This window comes from Xenopus laevis, chromosome 2S, assembly GCF_017654675.1.
Source record: "Xenopus laevis strain J_2021 chromosome 2S, Xenopus_laevis_v10.1, whole genome shotgun sequence".
Classification (NCBI taxonomy): Eukaryota; Metazoa; Chordata; class Amphibia; order Anura; family Pipidae; genus Xenopus; species Xenopus laevis.
This window is the reverse complement of record NC_054374.1, coordinates 21,993,845-22,014,902: the sequence shown is the minus strand read 5'-3', so window position 1 is coordinate 22,014,902 and position 21,058 is coordinate 21,993,845. Positions and strand designations below refer to the sequence as shown.

Here is a 21,058-nt window from a genome sequence, read left to right as displayed (position 1 = left end):
CAGAGTGCACTGGAGGATAATTGGACCACTAGCTGATAACCTTAATGGGGTGACCTGTCTGGCTAAGAGTGTCCAGTGTGACCCATGCTCATGACCCATGAGATACTTTTGATAGGATATGGTTTGGTGGTGCATAGAGTCTATGACCCTCTGATAATCAGATAGAGGACATTAACTGAATGTCATCTGCCATGTTTACATGTTCGGTACCAGCAATGTGGGTTGCTCTCTGACTCTCTAGGATGGAAAGTGTGTTTTTCACTAAGCAGAAAATGTGTGTTTTTTCTACTGTCTAAGCTGCCTGACTAATCAAGGCTATTTTTATTGCCGCACAGATAGACTGCATGGTTCTTCTCTGTTTATTTTCTTTAGAACAATATGAATTATACAGCAGTGACAGAGATAACATTTATATAAAAACACGGAATACTGGGACAAGTCCTCTCTAGTGCCCATCTCTTGGAAATATTTTTCAGGCCCAACGTTAACAAATGCCGACTTCTACCTGAAATATTTTGGATGTGCTGTGGATGTGGTTTTATATTTCTACTTATACAAGAAAGGATTTCTTTCAGGCAAGAATGTGCTGCTAATTTATCACTGTTTCTCCAACTCGTTCCTTAAGGCTCACGTCTGTATTTCTTGCCTTCTAGTTATCCCTGGGACTGAATGTGTGGTATGTTATCCGGACTGGAATAAGGACATGATTCAGACTGTTCCAGACCCATCGGCTCATATCAAAGTGAGTGATCATACTTTTATACATATTGCCAGATAATGAATCATGTCATACTTCAGATGAATTGTATAAGGAGGAAGGTGCCAATGGCTAATACCAACCAATCAATGGGTAGAATTCATTGGTCTGCTTTAGAATTCAAATATCTGATTAGTTGCTATGAGTTATTGAATCATCATGCATTTGGAACCTACTTAATGAGCAGTTATATCATGAAAATAAATATTTAATGAGCTATGCTCCCATTTCCATAAGGGAATTCATCCTAATAATTGAACAAAATTACACAATGAAAAATAAGATATAATAAGAAACTTTCCAATATACATTGATTAATAAATGTTATCCGACAATTATTTAGTATATGAAATCTGTCCCTTTCTATTTTTTCCACTGCTTGTCCTGATTACATATAACATTTATCAGGGTGGTGTTGCCATTTAAAGAGATACTGCCATTGCTATGAAGCTGTACCACTCGTGTTATGGATGTTACATTATTGCTATATTGTTCTGGGATTCTGGGAAGAGTTGTTTTCACCAATACAGAAATATTAGGTGTAGGAGAATATCTCATAAACATCCAAAAAAAACCTCTCAACATCCATGTACGTTAGTGGTCCATGTGGCCTTTGGTCAGTTGTATCAAATTTGATTTAGTCCACAGGTGCAGATCCTGCATAGAAATATGTGGAACATGGACATGAATAATCTACAGTGTATTGTATGCTATGGTGCCAGATGTTTGAACATCACCTCTTATTTGGGTGCTGGTGGGCCTCCCTGTTATATGATGGAAGGCAAGTCGTGGTTAGAGTTATTTTCTACCCATGGCTCATTGAGCAGGATCAATCTTAAAAGAGATGTGGAAAGACCCACAAAAATAACTGTGATATTAAAGTTGTAAATGGTGGAACATTACTTTGTCTTGTGTTGCATTGAGGGGAAATATCACTCTGACCTCAATAAATGCATTTTGAATTTAAAAAAATATACAAAAAAACAATATGTGGAAAAGAACATGATTTCAATCAGCCCATTGAGTCTCATTTAAACAATATCCAAAAACATGTTGTTTTCATTACAGCTCATGGGGCTGTGCCTACATTTACCAGCCAAACGACAAACCTACAAACACAACTACAATTTGTGGTTTTCTGGTTTCACCCAACGGAGCCAAAATATAACTTTTACAAGTAAGCAAGCCCACTTATAATAAATTAATAATACACTGCGGCCAGATATATATTATAAAAAAACATTTTTAAGGGTCAATTAATCATTCATTTAGATATTACTGACAAGGGTATCAAGTTTGATATTTCCCGCATGTTCATTGATTGACAGGAAATATTATGGCCTGGGGAAAATACTGGACTGTCAGGAATATTTCTGCAGTTTGTGGGTTTTGGGTTGGGTTGAGGGTGACTTGGATATAGGCTGAAGATACCTGGTGCAGGTGGGAAGAGGTGTGGCTGATTTAGCTCCATGATGAGCTCCATCATCTTCTGTACAGTAGACACTGCCATGGACTTATGAATTTCTAAGCTTAGAAGAGCCACTGGTAAAAGGTGTGGGAGCTCACTTACCATGTGTTCCAAGGTCTGCTGAGAACAGAAGGGCACAAGACAGTGAGGGATATGAAATTGTACAACTGGAAGGGAAGGAGGAGAAGCCAACTTTTTTTTGAATGGTAGAGGTGTACTGGAGAAGCTCTATGGTACCATTGTGACTCGATTATGTGACGGTAAGGGTTTAAAATGCCAGGACATTCCCTAACATGTAGTTGAACTGAAGAAGCTGCTCACATGAGTGCTGAAATGTTTTCAAAATTGCTCAGTCAGTTGCTTTAGACTCACCACTACTAGATATTGTTCATCATGTGCTGGAATAATGTAACTCTTCATAGACAAACCCTGACATTCTTTTTATAGCTTTCTCATCAAAGGCTCCCTAAACATTCTTATCTCTAGGCTAAGGCTTCTGTTGCCACACAAATAAGCCAGATTTCATAATTAACAACAGATGGGATCATCAAGCAGAGACCGAGCCAGAAGTGTTGAAAGAGTTGGATTAGGTCTGTTTGTGGCCACCCCTATATATTCCCTTTTTTAAGAAAAATAAGCAGTAAAATAGAAACCAGTGGCTGAGACACAGGCTCGATGCAAAAACTGGATCAGGGAGAATAGGGAGACAAATCTATAATAGATTTGGAAATTACTGCAGACTTAACTAGATCCAGAAGTATTGTCTGCAGCTTTGCTGGTTGCCACATGGGTGGATCTACTGCTATGCCATTGACTTGGTAATTTACTGCTTTCTATCTTCCCCTCTTTATTATAGTTTGGCCTTTGTTGACAAGAGGAAAATATTAATATGAAGATCAAGGGGAGTTCTTTTTGTCTTTTTTTTTTAAGATTCATTATTCAAGGGTATTTATATATTCAAGGGATGCATTTATACTAATTTCTCTTTGCCTTTGTCTTTATATTGTTTCATCAGTGTCTTTCTTGTAATTATCTGATTTATTGAAGTTCATTATATGCACTTTTCTATAAGATCTAGATGTAGGGAACGTAGCAGAACAGAGACTTGGAGATACCTGATCAAGGTGCTTGTGACTTACCTCTGACTTATCTTGTGATGTGATCAGTTTGGGTGATCAGCCTTGTACATGACCACAGCAAAATGAAGCAATCAAGAGGGTTGATTACCCAGTTGAGTACATTCAGCCATCAATGTGTGCATGTAATTTGTGTTAACATTTCATATATGCTGGCATATATTACACCCAAGTATTATGTCATGGACATCACTCCCAGTGCCGTAACTACAGAGGAAGCAGACCCTGTGACTGAAGGGGGAGCAGGGGGTGTAGGGGGCCCTATTAGGCCCTAATTAATGAGCAATTTCAACATATATTTTTTAAAAAAAGTACAACCTCAAGAAATATTGGGGGCTAAATTGAATTTGCTGTGGGGCCCAGTAACTTCTAGTTACGCCACTGAACACGCCAGTAAAAAATCCCAGTAGCCCATGCATTTGAACCTTAAGTTACTCTATTTAATGACCGTGGATGTCTGAGGCTGATAGACATATTCATCCTATACCAGTTACAAGTTTTGTATAAAACTGCCCTGGGCACCAAGTAGACAGATTAACAGATACGCACGTTGTTGGGCACAAGCGATTTTATATCTGTTCAATATGAAAGTTGTTTGACTCCAATTTTGAACATCTGTATGTAAATATCAACCCTACAGACTCAAAGAGTCAAAGGAAAATTTTCAACTTCTCCCTTAAATAAAAACATCCAGACAATGAAATGCAGATGCCGTAGCAATTTTGTTCCTGTTCTTCTGCTTTATTAAAGAATCTTAAGGGCTAAGAATGTTAATGATCTTTTGCCAACATACGAATAGAACACAGCTTGTGAATCCCCTGTAACTTCTGCTCTGGCAAGGTGCTGAGATGGGTAACCTTTACCCCCATCAGCTCTTACTGATTTATAGCTCTTTGCATACTCGGGTATCCTCAGTAATTGGGGTGGCAGAATTATTCAGGGATTCCCAACCTTTTCCAACCATGAGCAACATTCAGATGTAAAAAGAGTTGGGGAGCAACACAAGCATAAAAAAAGTTCCTGGGGGTGCAAAATAAGAGTTGGTATCCCCTATGTGGACTGGCAGCCTACAGGAGGATCTGTTTGGCAGTGCAACAACCAAAACTTGCCTGGAATTTAAAAATAAGCACCTGCTTTGAGGCCACTGGGAGCAACATCCAAGGGGTTGGGGAGCAACATATTGCTCACGAGCTACTGGTTGGGGATCACTGGCAGAAGTTTCTATGAAGTATTTGCCTAAATCACACCTACTGTATACTGTAGCTAGTGTACTGCATCTTGGTATCACAATACACTTGGAATTGTTTAAATCCCATCCTTTCAACTATTTGTAGCTTGTTCCATGGAAACTAGAATTTTGTCAGCGATTTATTTTCTATTTCACTGGAAAGGTCCCACTGTAACGTTCACCATGTTGCCTTGTCTGAGAAACAATGATACAAGTGGTGCAGCCCACCAGGCTTCTGACACCACCCATGATTCTCCATAAGGGATGTCCAAGTGAGCTAACATTTGTGTTCCCTCTATGAGATCACCTGCCTTGTCTGTCCCAATGGGGACCTCCCCCCAGACACAGGGCATGTCTTCTCCTTAATGGAGTTACAACTGTTTCCCACCCATGTTGATGTCTCTTCCCTTGTAAACATTCATCTGAATGGGGACTAATAAGAGCAGGGAATGACAAATTCCCTTCAACCCTAGAGATCTATATGGAATGGTAACAAACTGCTTAAAGGGCTACCCCTTTCCAAAAAATAGAGCCTGCACTCCAGTTGAGGGTAACAATCATTCCAGCAGCATGTTATAATGAGTGAGTGCAACAACTTGCTCATTATGTGCATTAGCACGTGACGTCAGAAGCATGTTATGCTTGCACCGGGAGCTCTCAACTGAAGCAGTATTTTTTTTTAATTGCCCCCCACCAGTGCTAGGACCCTCGCTCCTAGCACAGGTGGGGGGCAATTATAAAAAAATACTGTTACCCCAACTGGAGTGCCAGCTCTATTAGCCCACACCTTTGGTTGGGGATAATGTTTTGGCAACAAGTGCCCTTTAAAAGGGTTGATCACATTTGAGATAACATTTAGATGTAGAGAGTGATATTCTAGGACAACTTGCAACTGGGTCTCATTTTTTTATTATTTGTGGTTTTTGAGTTATTTAGCTTTTTATTCAGCAGCTCTTCAATTTGCATTTCAAGTTATCTTCAATTTGCATTTTAGGGTCATTTTAAAAATGACCCTAGCAACCATGCATTGATTTGAATTAGAGACTGGAATGTGTATAGGAAAGGGACTGAATAGAAAGATAAGTAATAAAAAGCAGCAATAACCATAGATGTGTAGCCTTACAGAGCAACTGATTTTTAGATGGGGTCAGTGACCCCCCTCCACACACACACACCATTTGAAAGCTGGAAAGAGTCAGAACAGGCAAATTCAAAAACTATATATAAAAAAAAAAGAATTAAACTTGAAGATCAATTGAAATGTTGCTCAGAATTAGCTATTCAAGTTAACACGAAGGCCAATCACCCCATTAAGTCTCCTGAGTTTCTAACAATATTTATATACAATATATAGCATTCACAACACAAGGGTCAGACACCCCATCTCACGCCCATATATCATTTCTTAAATAATCGGTTGCATTTTACTACCCATATAGCTCTAAAGACACTCAGCATTCACTCTGCACGTTGCTCTCCTATTTCGGGGAATTACCCATCGCTCCTGCGGGTTCTGCTCACATTAAAGAAAAGATAATATTTACATAGCAGCAGTTTTGACCATAAAGCCAGTCATTTACAGCAAATTTCTGCCTTCAGGGAAATTCAAGAAGCTCAGCAAAACCTCACCACCTGCAAACTAAACCTCTTTCTAGATATATCTTTTCCTGCTTATTTTATCATTTCAAGTCATTTTCCTTGGACAGATCCTTAAAGATCAAGAAATTCCTTCCCCCCCTCCAAAAAGCGCAGATCGGAGAAAGGTCCCTGTTCCAGGAATCCAACAGCCAAAGGGCCACGTTACTTGTGTTTGTTTACAACATCGTGATGCCAAAACGGAAAAAAAAATAGAAAAACCCGCGGCATCTTCTCGTTACATAAAGCCCTAGTTTTGGGAAGCCGGAGCTTGTGATTAACGATGAAATATTTCAGCATTTCTGCTCAAGAAAGTGAAATAAGAGCCTTCCTTTGATATGCTAAATCTATCTTTGAAGGCTTTTAGTTTTATTTGCAACAGGCTTTACTATTGTCTTTTATTAGGAGAGCTTGCTTTTATATTGGTGGCCGCAAGCATGGCGAGCTAGCATCACAATATGGGGGCTTTTCTACACCATGCAATGTAAAAATGTTTAGATTTGCATTCTAAACATTTTTAACATCTATATTTGCATTTGATAGGGATATTAAGCAAATCATTTCAATGCATGTATGTGTATAGTCTGTACATTGTATCTAAATCAATAGCTAATTGGCTGTAAGGGACTTTCATGGTCAAAGCTGGTCAAAATGTGACAATTTCTTTCAAATTTGCTTATTTTTTTAAATTGCCTTGTTAATCAAGAACATTAAAGACCTCATATTGACCGATTTATTGCTGAAATTTGTTCTCTCATGGCAACCGCAGGACTTTGAGTTTCCATAAAGTGGCAAAGGTGGCCAAAAAATCATAATTTCTTACAAATCTTCAAAATGCACAATTACTGAAGAACTTGAATGTCCTCATTGACCAATATATATTGCTGAAATTTGTTGTCCTGGCAACAGGTAATTGGTCATGCTGGACGTGGAGTTACCATTACGTGGCAAAGTTGGTCAAAATAAGTTAAAGGGGTGGTTCACCTTTAAGGTAACTTTTAGTATGTTACAGAATGGCCAATTCTAAGCAACTTTTCAATTGGTTTTCATTATTTATTTTTTATATTTTTATAGTTATTTGGCTTTTTTCTGACTCTTTGCAGCTTTCAAATGGGTATCGCTGACCCCTTTTAAAAAGCAAATGCTCTGTAAGGGTAAGGCCACACGGCGCGATTTCGCCGCGATTCGGCGCTGGGCGAGTTGTCGCTGCGGTTAAGCGTTTTTTAAGCCGAAATAGCTTTGTTAACTTTGGCGCTGGCGTCAATGCAAATCGCGGCGAAAATGCTGCGCTAATTCACACGTGGCGATCCTTTTTCTATTGTCGCCCGAAGTTGCCTCGCTGTGCGTTTCCGGGCGACAGTAGAAAAAGAATCGCCGCGTGTGAATTAGCGCAGCGATTTCGCCGCGATTTGCATTGACGCCAGCGCCAAAATTAGCAAAGCTATTTCGGCTTAAAAAACGCAGCGACAACTCGCCCAGCGCAGAATCGCGGCGAAATCGCGCCGTGTGGCCTTATCAGTTGTTATTGCTACTTTTTATTACTCATCTTTCTGTTCAGGCCTCTCCTATTCATATTCCAGTCTCTAATTCAAATCAGTGCATGGTTGCTAGGGTAATTTGAACCCTAGCAACCATATTGCTGAAATTATAAACTTGTGAGCTGCTGAATAAAAAGCTAAATAACTCAAAAACTACAAATAATTAAAAATTGCAAATCTCAGAATATCACTCTCAACATCATGCGAAAAGTTACCTGAAAGGTGAAAACCCCCTTTAATTTCTTCCAAATTAGATTATTTTTAAATTTCCTTATTAATCAAAAACTTGAAAGGAGCACTAAAGCCTTTTGGGCTTCCAAAAACTAAGCTTATCTTCTCAACATCTGCTCAGAGCCCACTGAGCATGTGAGTGTCACAGACTCTTTCCAAGATGGTGACCCCCTGTGACAAGTTTGAAGTCCTGGATCATTGCTGCTATTGACAAGCTGAAACTTTAGGCTGGTGCAATAAGTTGTGTATATAAACCTTTAAGGTCCGCATTGACTGATATATTGCTGAAATTTGTACTCCTGGCAAAGCTGCGGAAATCCCATTGGATCTATTCTTCAAAAAGCTGTTATTAAGAAAACTCATGAATATAGAAATGCAGTTTCCCATGCAAATAATTGTTTGTTATTCACTGATTTGCTTATTTTTGTAATAATGGGGTGAGCCTTGGATTTGAAGCTAACTAAATGATGAAAATAAATAATCCTATTGTGTTTTAATTGTGTGTATAAAAATGTGTGTTAAAAATGTGTAGTCTTAAGGAATAGTGATTCACATGATGGAACGATCCTTATAATGAAAATTCCAAGGTCCCAAGAATTCCACAAATACCAAGGGGCCGATTCACTAAGGGTCGAATTTCGAAGTTAAAAATACTTCGAAATTCGACCCTCGGATTGAAATCCTTCGACTTCGAATATCGAAGTCGAAGGATTTAGCGCTAATCCTTCGATCGAAGGATTTTTCGTTCGATCGAACGATTAAATCCTTCGAATCGAACGATTCGAAGGATTTGAATCCAACGATCGAACGAAAATCCTTCGATCAAAAAAAGGTTAGCAAGCCTATGGGGACCTTCCCCATAGGCTAACATTGACTTCGGTAGGTTTTACCTGCCGAAGTAGGGGGTCGAAGTTTTTTTTAAAGGGCAAGTACTTCGACTATCGAATGGTCGAATAGTCGAACGATTTTTCGTTCGATTCGTTCGATTTCGTTCGAATTCGAACGAATTTAACCAATTCGATGGTCGAAGTACCAAAAAAATACTTTGAAATTCGAAGTATTTTTCATTCGAATCCTTCACTCGAGCTTAGTGAATCTGCCCCCTAATGTCTGTATATATTTACTGAGGACTGGCTTTCTGATTTGATCCTAGTGATATGGTGATCTATTCATCATCCACCCAAAAATTTGCTGTGGGGCCCAGTAATATCTAGGTAAGCCACTTCTGTTAGTTCCAGGATGATCTAGTTCTGTGAATATTCTGATTGGCTGTAGGAACCTATGAAGTTACAGTTTGGTTTAGGTTTACAAGTTCTCATTTTTGAATGGATTCAAACTGGTCTATACTTTGTGAGTGGATAGAGGTTTTTTGGAGGCCCCCCTCTTCAGAGTTGGTTGGAAACAGGCTCACAAATACCAAGTTAGGAAAACGTTAACAAATATAAATATATGATTAACATTGCAATAATTTTTTCATAGTTCTGCGGAGAAGATGATCCATTTGTAGTGATGGGCGAATAAATTTGTCAGATGCGAATTCACAGTGAATTTCCGCCGTGAATTAATTAGTGAAACTGCTGCGACAATTCCTCAGCAAATAATCCAGCGCGTCAAAAAAAATTGACGCGTGTAAAAATTAGGGATGCACTGAATCCAGGATTCGGTTCGGGATTCGGCCTTTTTCAGCAGCATTCGGATTCGGCCAAATCCTTCTGCCAACCAAATCCGAACCCTAATTTGCATATGCAAATTAGGGGCTGGAAATCACTTGACTTTTTGTCAGAAAACAAGGAAGTAAAACATTTTTTTCCCTTCGGCTTCGGCTTCGGTTCGGTATTCGGCCAGATCTTTCACGAAGGATTCGGGGGTTTGGCCGAATCCAAAATAGTGGATTCGGTGCATCCCTAGTAAAAATAGTCGCACGCATTAAAATTGATGCACGTCAAAATTATTTGGACGCCCATTGCAGGGTCGGACTGGGGGGCCCGAGACCCCCCTCTGGCCCCCCTGCCGCGCCAGCGTGTTCGGCACGTCTCTGCGCTGGCCTGTGTGCCGCGTATCTGCGCATGCGCACTGCAGCGCATTTATACACATGCTCACGTCAAAATTGATGAGCGTCAACATTATTTTGAAGCCCAATTACTTCAATGCGTTTTGCGAATTTCATGGTAAATTCGAGAATTTTTGGGGAAAGCGAATCGGCACTTCTGCGTTCAGTTTGGGACTTTTTAAAATTAATATACACCCAAACCTGTGGTTTTCTGAGACATATTTTTTGAACGACTTCTGGGTCTGTGCCTGATGCAGAAGAACGCAAGCCGTAAAAACTAATATTACATTTTAATGTTTTTTTCCTCCAGCAATATCTGAAATATTTTTTTAATTTGAGCAGCTCAGCTGTAGAAGTCTTATTGTGCCTGTGTTGCTTGAGCGGCCTGGCACAACCCGACAGCCATGCACAGAAATTGTCATATTTAAAAGTGAGCATCTGTTAGATTTCAGGCTGAAAAATCTGGACAAAGTTAAAACGAATGAAGAAGAAAAGATTCTGGATTTGTGCATAAGCCAAACTATTTGCTTAGCACTAAAAGAAAGTGTGAAATTAATTCAATGCCAGCAATTTCCTGTGAACTTTGGTGCAGAAGTTCATGTTGGTGGAACGTGTTTTAGCAGCTCCTACATGTACAGGTCTCTCCAGGACTATTATATTGGGTAAATTAGGGGCGAATTCTACAATCTGTATCTTTTATATGGTATCCCGTTTAAAGGACAAAAGCATCTGGACGTCTCATTCGCAGACCAAAGGGATCAATATGATGCTGCGTTTCCCATTGCCGCTATAATAGTCCCTACTCTCCTGAGAAGGTTCCCAACATTGTTGGTGGGATTTGCTGCTATTCAGCCACAAGAGCATAAATGAGGTTTTGCACTGATTTTGGGGATCATGCCTGACTTCAATTCATCCCACAAGGGTTCAGTTGGGTTGACGTTAGGGCTCTGTGCATGCCAGTCAAGTTCTTTTACTCCAATCTCAGCAAACCCAACATGAATAGATGCTGCTTGGCATTGTTGTGCTAAAAAGCCTTCCACAAACTGTCGCCACAAAGTAGGAAGTACTTAAATGTCAAGAATGTCACTGGATCCTAGCCCAAGCCAAGGAAACCTACTCCAGACCATTATTCCTCCTCCATCAAACCTCACAGTAGGCTTTAAGCATTTGGAAAGGTACTGTTCCCCTGTTGTAAAGGGTTCGATATCTACAAGCCCAGCTTTTCTGTAAAACTGCCAGATTGAGAAATGGATATGGTGTAAGTTTGATCAGCCAATAATTTATATGGGAGCGCAGTCTGCAGTATGCATCTAAATTTTCTGCTAATTGGCCAGACAAATGTGAATTAGGGGTGTGATACCAATGATCAGAGTAGGGTGAATGCAAGACCATGCATTTTTGTGCTTAAAGAGACATATTAATGCTAATAAAGTATCATATATCATTGTGCATTCAGAGGTGGTCCATCATGGAAAGCTTATTCCTGAAATAACCCACAGCAGGATCACATGACAATACTTGACTTGAAAGAAGTAACCTTAGCCATGTTTTTCTATACAAATCCCTATTTATGAGATGGTTTTGCCTGAGGTATGGCCGTGAGTTCTTGGCCCCCTGCCAAATCTATAGCCTCCCCAAATGTACAACAAATGGCCACCAACATCAACCATAACCCTTGACAACTGAAATGCATATAGTGTAAGTTTAACCAGCCAATAATTTAAATGGAAGTGCAGTTTGCAGCATGCTTCTACTTTATCTGATAATTAGCCGCACAGGATGTGGCTCCAGTTATAAAAGTGTAGGGTGACCACTCTACCCCTGTTGTAAAGCCCATGAGTTTGGTATCTACAAGTTACAGCTATATATATATTTATAGTAGTTGCGGAGGGAGTGGATGTATCACATTTCCTTTTTGATTCAGGATCAGGAAAATCAGTTGAAGTAAGAAGAAAACTGTTCCACAACCTGAAATTCCAGCTGGTTGATGTTTGCTTTTATAGGATGTGAATTCCAAGTGACCAAGCATACTGTAGGTGCTGTGAAAATACAGCCGTTGCTTAGATTTGGATTCAAAATTAACTCCTATTCTGTTTTAGAGCTGTTACAGGGTCTACACTGCATTAGATAGTCAACAGAAGATCTGTAGATATTTCTAGAGTTGCAGTAAAATTCTTGAAGCCAATGCAGGTGTATATAATATATGGCTGACTTTCTAAACTGAGTCATTTTCATTATATTGGGGTTAGTTGGCACCCTCTACGTTGATACAGTGCTGTCTGGTGATCCCCTATAGTTCAAAGGGCTCTAGGTTTTTGGAGCTTCTTTAGGGAAAGATTGGATGAATGCATACAATTTGGGGCTGAAATACAAGATTTGTGTGCCTGAGACAAGAGGCCTTACAAAGAACCCAAGTTGGGGCAAACGTACCTTGTAAATGAGAAATAAACAGTTATGGGTTAGATCCTAGAGGAGCATAAGGGGATGATGGCATTGACTGAGCAGCTTTGCTCCACCAAGGATTGTGATGGGGGGGGGTGAATAAACTACCAATTTAGGTTCTGGTGGCTTAACTGGACCATCCATTGGGCTGATCTGATTTGGTCCTGGGGCCAACATTCAATTTATATTGGTTTACACTTATGCTGTTATGAAAACTGCCAGATGTCTGGTTTACACATTGTCAAATATTAATTGGGTTGGCAGTTGGTTTGCCTTTACACACTCCTAGGTTAATAGGCATACTGGTTTAATTAGATCAATAACAGCAAATTATGGGGTAGATATAAATCTGCTTTCAGGATGGAATTTGGTAAGAGCAAGAAATGGGCAAATTGGATGAGGATACTGATTCTTTTCTGCCATCAAACATTAACATATGCCACAGCCAGGCTGTTCTGCTTTCTATGCTCGCCATCTGTCACAGGTCATAAAATTCTAGGGCTTAAGGATATACTGTTGCTAGTGTCACATAAATCAACTTTGTTTTGATTGGCCCACCCCTGCTGAATATGGTATAAACCCTAACATCTGAACTGTTGCTAGCCATGTGACATACAGTTCGAAGCTATCATAGTCGCATTGGTACAGAGCATAAATATACACATCTTTATCCAATGTGGCCCATTATCTTTATATACTGGAAGACTATCCAGAAAGTGGCCATGGCAGGACATTGGGCAATCCCAACTGGATAATTTATAGGCTAACACAAAATATTGCTTTCCAAACCATGAAGCTGGATACCCTATCCCCTAATTGGCTATCGGTAGCCCCTATTTGGACAGGCAGCCTACAGGAGGCTTTATTTGGCAGTACACCTAGTTTTAATGCTACCAAAAGCCTCAAAGCCTGGAATTCAATAATGAGCACCTGCTTTGAGGCCACTGGGAGCAACATCCAAGGGGTTGGTGAGCATCATGTTGCTTATGAGCCACTGGTTGGGGATCACTGATCTACTGTATCTTCTGTAGCACCAGCACCTTGTATGTGCCCTGGCAGATACTGTCTATATGGTGAAGCTTATCCTTGAGAGTTAGGGGTCAGGAGTGGAACCATATGTTGTTAACCAATGTTGCACAAGCAGTGTTTTCCCCCTAACTCATCCCTATAATGTCCCATAAAATAAGAATGATGGAAGCGAGAGCCCATAGAGAGTTGTGCTAGATAGCAATGTCCTGTACATCATTCCGATTTCAGCAGGTTAAATCCCATTTGTTTAACAACTGAGAAGAGAAGGCTTTGGTGCCACACATATGACCGGCACAAACATTTTGTAGTCCCTTTAATGTCCTCCTTGATTGGTTAATTAACTAAAACAAACAGTGTGTGTTTGCCTAATGATACATGAATTATACAGCCCAATAAATTGTTTATTGTTATTTATAGGAAAGGCTGGGAAGTGCTGACAGACTGCCCATTAATTGAGGCTGCTCAATGCTAAGCCTTTATGTCACATATTTAACGCTCTCGTACAGTAAGGGCTAGTCCACACAAGGAGATTCAGGAAGATTTTGTCGCCTGGCGTCACTGAGGTAACTTCGGGCGACTACAGAAAACGCATCGCCACAATGTGCATTAGCGCAGGCGACTTTTCATTGCAGCCTATGAGGGAAAAACGCTGAGGCAGTTCGGGGAGATAGTCGCTCAAAAGACGAGGTGATTAGTCGCCAGGCGACAAAATCTCCCTGAATCTCCTCGTGTGGCCTTACCCTTATAGTCTTTCTGTAAAATAATTATTTCATGGGTCGTTAATAACTTAAAGGGGTTGTTCACCTTTAAATTAACTTTTAGTATGATGTAGAGAGTGATATTTCGAGGCAATTTGCAATTGGTTTACATTTTTTATTATTTGTGGTATTTAAATTATTTAGCTTTTTATTCAGCAGCTCTCCAGTTTGCAGTTTCAGCCATCTGGTTGCTAGGGTCTAAAAAAAGATCAGTAATAAAAAGTAACAATAATGATACATTTGTGGCCTTACAGAACATTTGTTTTTTTAGATGGGGCCAGTCACCCCCACTTGAAAACTGGAAAGTGGAAAAAAAAGCAAATAAGGCAAATAACTCAAGAACGATAAAATATAATTAATGAAGACCAATTGCAAAGTTGCTAGGGATTGGATATTCTATAACATACTAAATGTTACAAATGATTCAAATTTTTTTGTCACTTGACTTGACCAAAACAAAAAAGTCACCACGTCAAAAGAAAAAAACGCCCATTGACTTTAATGCATTTGGACAAAAAAGTCGCCTTAAGAAAAAACGGCCATTAACTTTAATGCATTTGGTCAAAAAGTGACTTTAATGCATTCGGAGTGGAAACAATTTTCTGACGCCCATTGAGTTCGGAAATTTTCCAGCAAAGCAAACTGGACAAATTCGCTCATCGCTAAGAATTGGATACAAGATATAATATACTGTATTCTCATGCCTAGTAACTCATCCCAGCCAATCCAAGGTTTCAAACAGGTGACCAGTAAATGCTACCTGCTGATTGGCTGCTGTAGGCGACTCGTCTTGTGGCCTTTGCACCTTTTATTACATGTATAACAATGCCATTCTCTTCTCTTTCAAATAGAAAATGAAAATCACTTTTCGTTTGCATTCTGATTGGTTATGTGACCAGCCAGCTTTCTGGTGCATGACCTATTCCACGATGGACAATTGAGTACATATGGGTAGCCACAGACTGGCTACATAACAGTAGGCACTAACACCCTAGCAATGTAGCTACAATACTGGAATCTAGTTTACGGCAAGATCATTATTGCTACAATGGCCAGAGGTGAAGGTTGTCAGTGACATGCTGAGAGTTACAGTTCAACAGTTCCTTATCACTGATATCTGGTCAAAATAAAAGGCTGATGCTTATAAATAAGGGTGAGTTGTATGAATAAATTAAAAAAAATTAAAAAAATTAATTCAAGCCCCTGCCTGTTGGTTGTGGCAGCAGAGATTACTGGGATTCTGCGCAGCTGCTGTAAAGGGACAGGTTATCCTCCCCATCTGCAGAATTTGGCGCATTATACAGTATACATATATATATATATGAGTAACATATGTGCAGACATATCAGCCTTTGTTGTATACTTTTCCCCTGATCTGCTTAATGCTCTCTGCTCCCCAGATGCTTAGACTGCTCTGACACACAGATGTACTGACTCTCTAATCCAGGGGTCCCCAACCTTTTTTACCCGTGAGCCACATTCAAAAATAAAAAGAATTGGGGAGCAACACAGGCATGCAAAATGTTCCTGGGGTGCCAAATAAGGGCTGTAATTGGCTATTTGGTGGCCCCTATGTGGACTGACAGATTACAGTAGGCTCTGTTATGCAGCCAAAAGTTGTCTTCAAGCCTGGAATTCAAAAACAAGTACCTGCTTTCAGGCAACTGCGAGCAACATCCAAGGGGTTGGGGAGCAACATGTTGCTCGCGAGCTACTGGTTGGGGATCACTGCTCTAATCTGTCTGAAGGAGGAAGGCAGCCCTGAACCCCCAGGCGCAGTGTGCTGGAGTTATGCCATACACTGATACATTTGCTCATTGGGGATCTAAATGAGGGCCTCATGGGGCCCCTATACCTACTAGCCCCCCTGCATCCGCAGGGTCTGCTGCCTCTGTAGCAAATTCTTTTTCAGGCCCCTAAAATGTTTAGAGGTTGACCTGTATTACCAATATTTATTGAAATTGTAAATTGTACCTCCTAGGCCCCCCCCTGCAGCCGCAGGGTCTGTGCCCTCTGTAGTTACGTCCCTGATAACAAGGCAGGGTCATGGGAACAACAGGGCATGGTGGGGCTTGTCCAGGATGTGGCCAAAAACCTCCTGAAATTTAATTCCAAGAAGGAAAGATATTTAGGCTTCTATTATGTCCTACAAATGTTGTTGGTGGGATTCTGGAAATTGCAGTTCAGAAACATCTGTGACATTGGGGTCCCTCTTTGTCCTAACTTCAAAACAGCCCTGATACCTATACACAGGACCGCCATCAGAAATTGCAGGGCCCCATACGACAACATTTCCTGGGCTCCCTGGGCTGCGCCCACTGCAAGCCCCACCTACAGGTCCTCCCTCCCCACCACACAGTAAAAAAAAAATAAATATTGGTGGCTAGGGTTCCCACATGTTAATAAAAAATAAAAAGATATTGGTGATCAGGGCCCCCCATAAAAAAACATTTGTGGCCAGGGCCCCCCCATTAAAAAATATTGGTGGCTGGGACCCCACATGAGAAAAAAAATGATGGCCAGGCCCCACCCCACATTATAAGAAAATTGGTGGCCAGGGCCCCTTAAATGTCCATGCCTTCCCGAAGTCAGAAAGATGGGGGGCCCGGCTAATCAAGTAAGTGTGGCGTGGCCGGGCCCCCTTACCCTCGGGTCCCCTACAACTCTCCCCCTTGTCCCCCCCTGATGGCTGCCCTGCTTATACAGGAACTGTATGTGACCTTTTATCCAGAAAGCTCGGAACCTGTGGTTTTCTGGATAATGGATGTTTCTGTAATTTGGGTCTCTATACCATGTCAACTAAAATACCATATAAACATTCATTAAACCCTATTGGACTGTTCTGCCTCCAATAAGGATTTATTTCATCTTAGATGGGTTCAATTACACGCTACTGTCTTATAATTAGTGATTGGCGAATTTGGCGTGTTTTGCTTCGCTGAAAAATTGGCGAATTTCCCAAGAAATTTGCGAAACCGCGAAAAATTCACTAAAAAGGCACCGGCGTCTCGTTTTTGACGCCGGCGAATTTTCACTGGCGAATTTTCTCTGTGCCCATCACTACTTATAATTAAATAGCTTTTAAAATTCTTTACTTATTTGATTAAAATGGAGTCTACAGGAAATTGCCTTCCCGTAATTCTAAGCTTTCTGCAGAACAGGTTTACGGATAATAGATCCCATACCTGTATATCATGTACTTTTCTTCAGACAAATACAGAGAGAAGATTACAACACAGATATGGGACCTGTTATCCAGAATGCTTGGGACCTGGGGGTTTCCCAATAAGGAATATTTCTGTAATTTGAAGCTCCCCACCTTAAATCAATGAAAATATCATATGAACTTTAATTAAACTCAATAGGATTGTTTTGCTTCCAGTAAGGATTAATTATATCTTAGTAGGGATCAAGTACAAGCTAATATTGTATAACTAAATAGAATAAGGAAATACAGGTATAGGATCTGTTATCCAGAATGCTTGGAACTTGGGGATTTCTGGATAATGGATCTTTCTGCAATTTGGATCTTAATACCTTAAGTCTACTAGAAAATCATGTAAACATTAAATAAACCCAATAGGCTGGTTTTGCCTCCAATAAGGATTGATTGTATCTTAGTTATGATCATGTACAAGCTACTGTTTTATATTTTATAGTTTTTTCAAATTTGGTTTATTTCATTACAATGGAGTCTATGGGGCAAATTCACTAAGATTCGAAGTTGCGCCAGGCGCAACTTCGCCGCACTTCGCCGCACTTAGCCAGGCGTAGTTTCGCCAGCGCTCCGCAAATTCACTAAAATCCGAAGTTGCGCTCAGGGGTAGCGTAAGGTTGCAAAGTTGCACTAGCGTTGATTCGCTATGTAAAGCGAAGTTACGCTAGAGAAGGCTAATTTGCATACGGTGCCAAATTCAAATTTCAATGCAGGAATACGTATCAGCACTACAAATGCCTAGAAAACCTTCAAATCAGCAAATAAAAATTTTATTTTGCCCTACACACGTGCCCACTGCCTAGTTTATGTGCCATGAGTCAGGAAATGTAGGGGGGAAGGAGGGGAGCCCCAAAAAATTTTTCGATCTTTTTCAGCCTATCAGCCATAATATAGAAAACACGCCAGCGTTTTTTGGGACTTAGAAAAAATTTTGACTTTTTTTGAAACAATCCCTATCTACTCTATTGCGCTTCGCCAGGTCTGAGGTGGCGAAGGAAGTCTAGCGTAAAAGGTAGCGTTCAGTACACTGCGCAAGTTAGTGAATTTGCGTAGTTACGTCGCTAGCGAAAATTCGCCAGGCGTAAGGGTGCGAAGTAACACTAGCGAAACTACGCCAGCGTTCGTTAGTGAATTTGCGCAGTAAACAAAATGACAAACGCTAGCGAACTAACGCTAGCGTTCGGCGCTTAGTGAATTTGCCCCTATGGGAGACAACCTTCCCGCACTTTGGAGCTTTCTTAATTATTTGATTAAAACTGGAGAAGGCCTTCCTATAATAGAGAACGGATCCTACACCTCCAACAATAATAGCAATGTAACAGTTTCCAAAGACTAGGGAGAGTAGGGAATTATTCTTATGAATATAGTGGCACCAGTCTGACTAATACATTGCTTTCTGAACCCCCTGTCCTGGCACATGAGCCAATGGCACCAATGTACGGAGAGTGCAGGGGACTTTCCGTGCCCATTTGCTATTCCAATTTGCAGTAGAAAATGAAAGCGATGAGACATGAGTCACATACCCGGCGCTGGCAAACTCTGCCCAAAACAAAGACTCCAAGCTGCTTGTGCTAAACCCCCCATTTATTAGAATTCATAAGCTGTGTTTCAATGCACCATCCACAGGCAACTGCAATGATATATCCAGGTGTTCCCCCAGCTGACTGCAGCACTCTTTATATTATGGGGAGCAGTGTCGCGATACCAGGGCCCCCCTAGAAAACCTTAGACTGTGGGCCCACTTTCCAAACTATTTTTCTTCCTCTCCTCTACTCAACCTCTTTATTCTCCTAGTCTTTTTATCTCTATATACTATACTATATTCTTCCATTATCATGCCTCTTAAAGAAATAGGGAATGACCATGAAATAGTCCATATGATTAGAAGCTAAAGGGTCCACTGACACTTGGGCCCATCTGGAGTTTTCCTGATATCCCAGTGGACCAGTCCATCACTGATGGGGGGAGGCAGACACAAGCTGCACCTGGAAATGCCAAATTCTTCTACAACAAAGTGGGGGGCTGTATGCCCTCTTTAAATACACATCCTATCTCAACAGTTTAGCAATAACTATCCAAATAAGTTGAGCACATGGAACACAGAGTACAGTTAATATAAGGCAACATATACAGATCAGGTGTTCAAGACCATACCTGATCCACATTCGCCACGCCTATGGTTTGCCTTAAACTCCGCCCACATGCTGGAAATAGTTTATGATTCAAGGTATTTCCAGGGTGTTTTACCTGCATGATTAATAGCATGTACTTATGGGATAGTTTGCAGAAGAGAATATGCTTAGTTCAGGGGAATACCTATGGCTATGAGCAGCTGTTCCTGCTGAATTGTGCTTAGTACAGGGGAATACCTATGCTGTTATAGTTTTATGGGATCTCTATGTACAGGCTATGAGCAAACTTAGGGGACGGTTCCTGCTGAATTGTGCTTAGTACAGGTGATATACATAAGTCGGCATTAGTGATGGGCGAATTTGTCTTGTTTCGCTCTTCCACGAATTCCGTGAATTTATTTGCCGGCGGCGAAATGGGCAAATTCACCGTGAATTCATGCCTGCCGAATAAATTCGTCCATCACTAGTCGGCATGTAATCAATGCAGCTTTACAGATATATGGACCCATCTCCTCTCCGAGATATTTTATCTTATGCGCTTGAGAAAATGAAATTTGCTCACACTCTATCATTTAGAGCCGTTAATAAATGATTGCTCATACATACTGACCTGCAGCCAATAACGCTCATGTTACACTGTCCGTACAAACAACACTCTAACAAGGTTTCGTGCATGGAAAGTATGAGCAGCATATTTGTAGTGAAGTAACTTGAACGGTGGAATATTGAGCTTGGCCCCTGCACTATTTCAGGTGATGTAAGAGGTCGTTTACACACGGACACTCTGTGATTGACAGGGCAGCCTCAGTGCAGAGAAGGGCTGTAGGGTTATAATATTCCCCACTATTCTAATGCCATGTGACAGATAATAAGAAAACATGATTCGGATAATACATTAAAGGGGTTGTTCACCTTTAAATTAACTTTTAGTATGATGTAGAGAGGGATATTCTGAGACAATTTGCAATTGGTTTTCATTTTTTATCATTTGTGGTTTTTGAGTTATTTTGGCTTTTTATTTAGCACCTCACCAGCTTGCTATTTTAGCAGTCTGGATGCTAGGGTCCAAATTCCCCTAGCAACCATGCATTCATTTGAATAAGAGACTGGAATATGAATAGAAAAATAATAAATAAAAAATAGCAACAACAATACATTTGTAGCCTTACAGAGCATTTGTTTTTAGGTGGGGTCAGTGACCCCCATTTGAAAGCTGGGAAGAGTCAGAAGAAGAAGGCCATTAAGTAAAAAATCATACAAAATAAATAATGAAGACCAATTGAAAAGTTGCTTAGCATTTGCCATTCAATAGCATACTAGGTGAAGCACCCTTTAAGTACTATTAAAATATTAGAGGTTTGGTTTTGCTGTATGACAACAGTTATGTTAGACTGACCCTTCAAGGGCCCACCACAGAACCTGACATTGAGGATCTTA

The 21,058-nt window shown here is 40.5% G+C and overlaps 1 protein-coding gene across 1 annotated transcript in view; it reads left to right on the top strand.

Annotated features, from left to right (window-relative positions):
- The window catches only part of MGC80765 (protein), a 136,659-nt gene that overhangs the window by 35,211 nt on the left and 80,390 nt on the right, over positions 1-21,058 (top strand). Inside the window, exon 2 of the mRNA XM_018248265.2 lies at positions 654-742. Within this exon, the coding sequence (XP_018103754.1) occupies positions 704-742 (39 nt within the window). The 5' untranslated portion in view covers positions 654-703. The remainder of the gene's footprint in view (positions 1-653; positions 743-21,058) is intronic.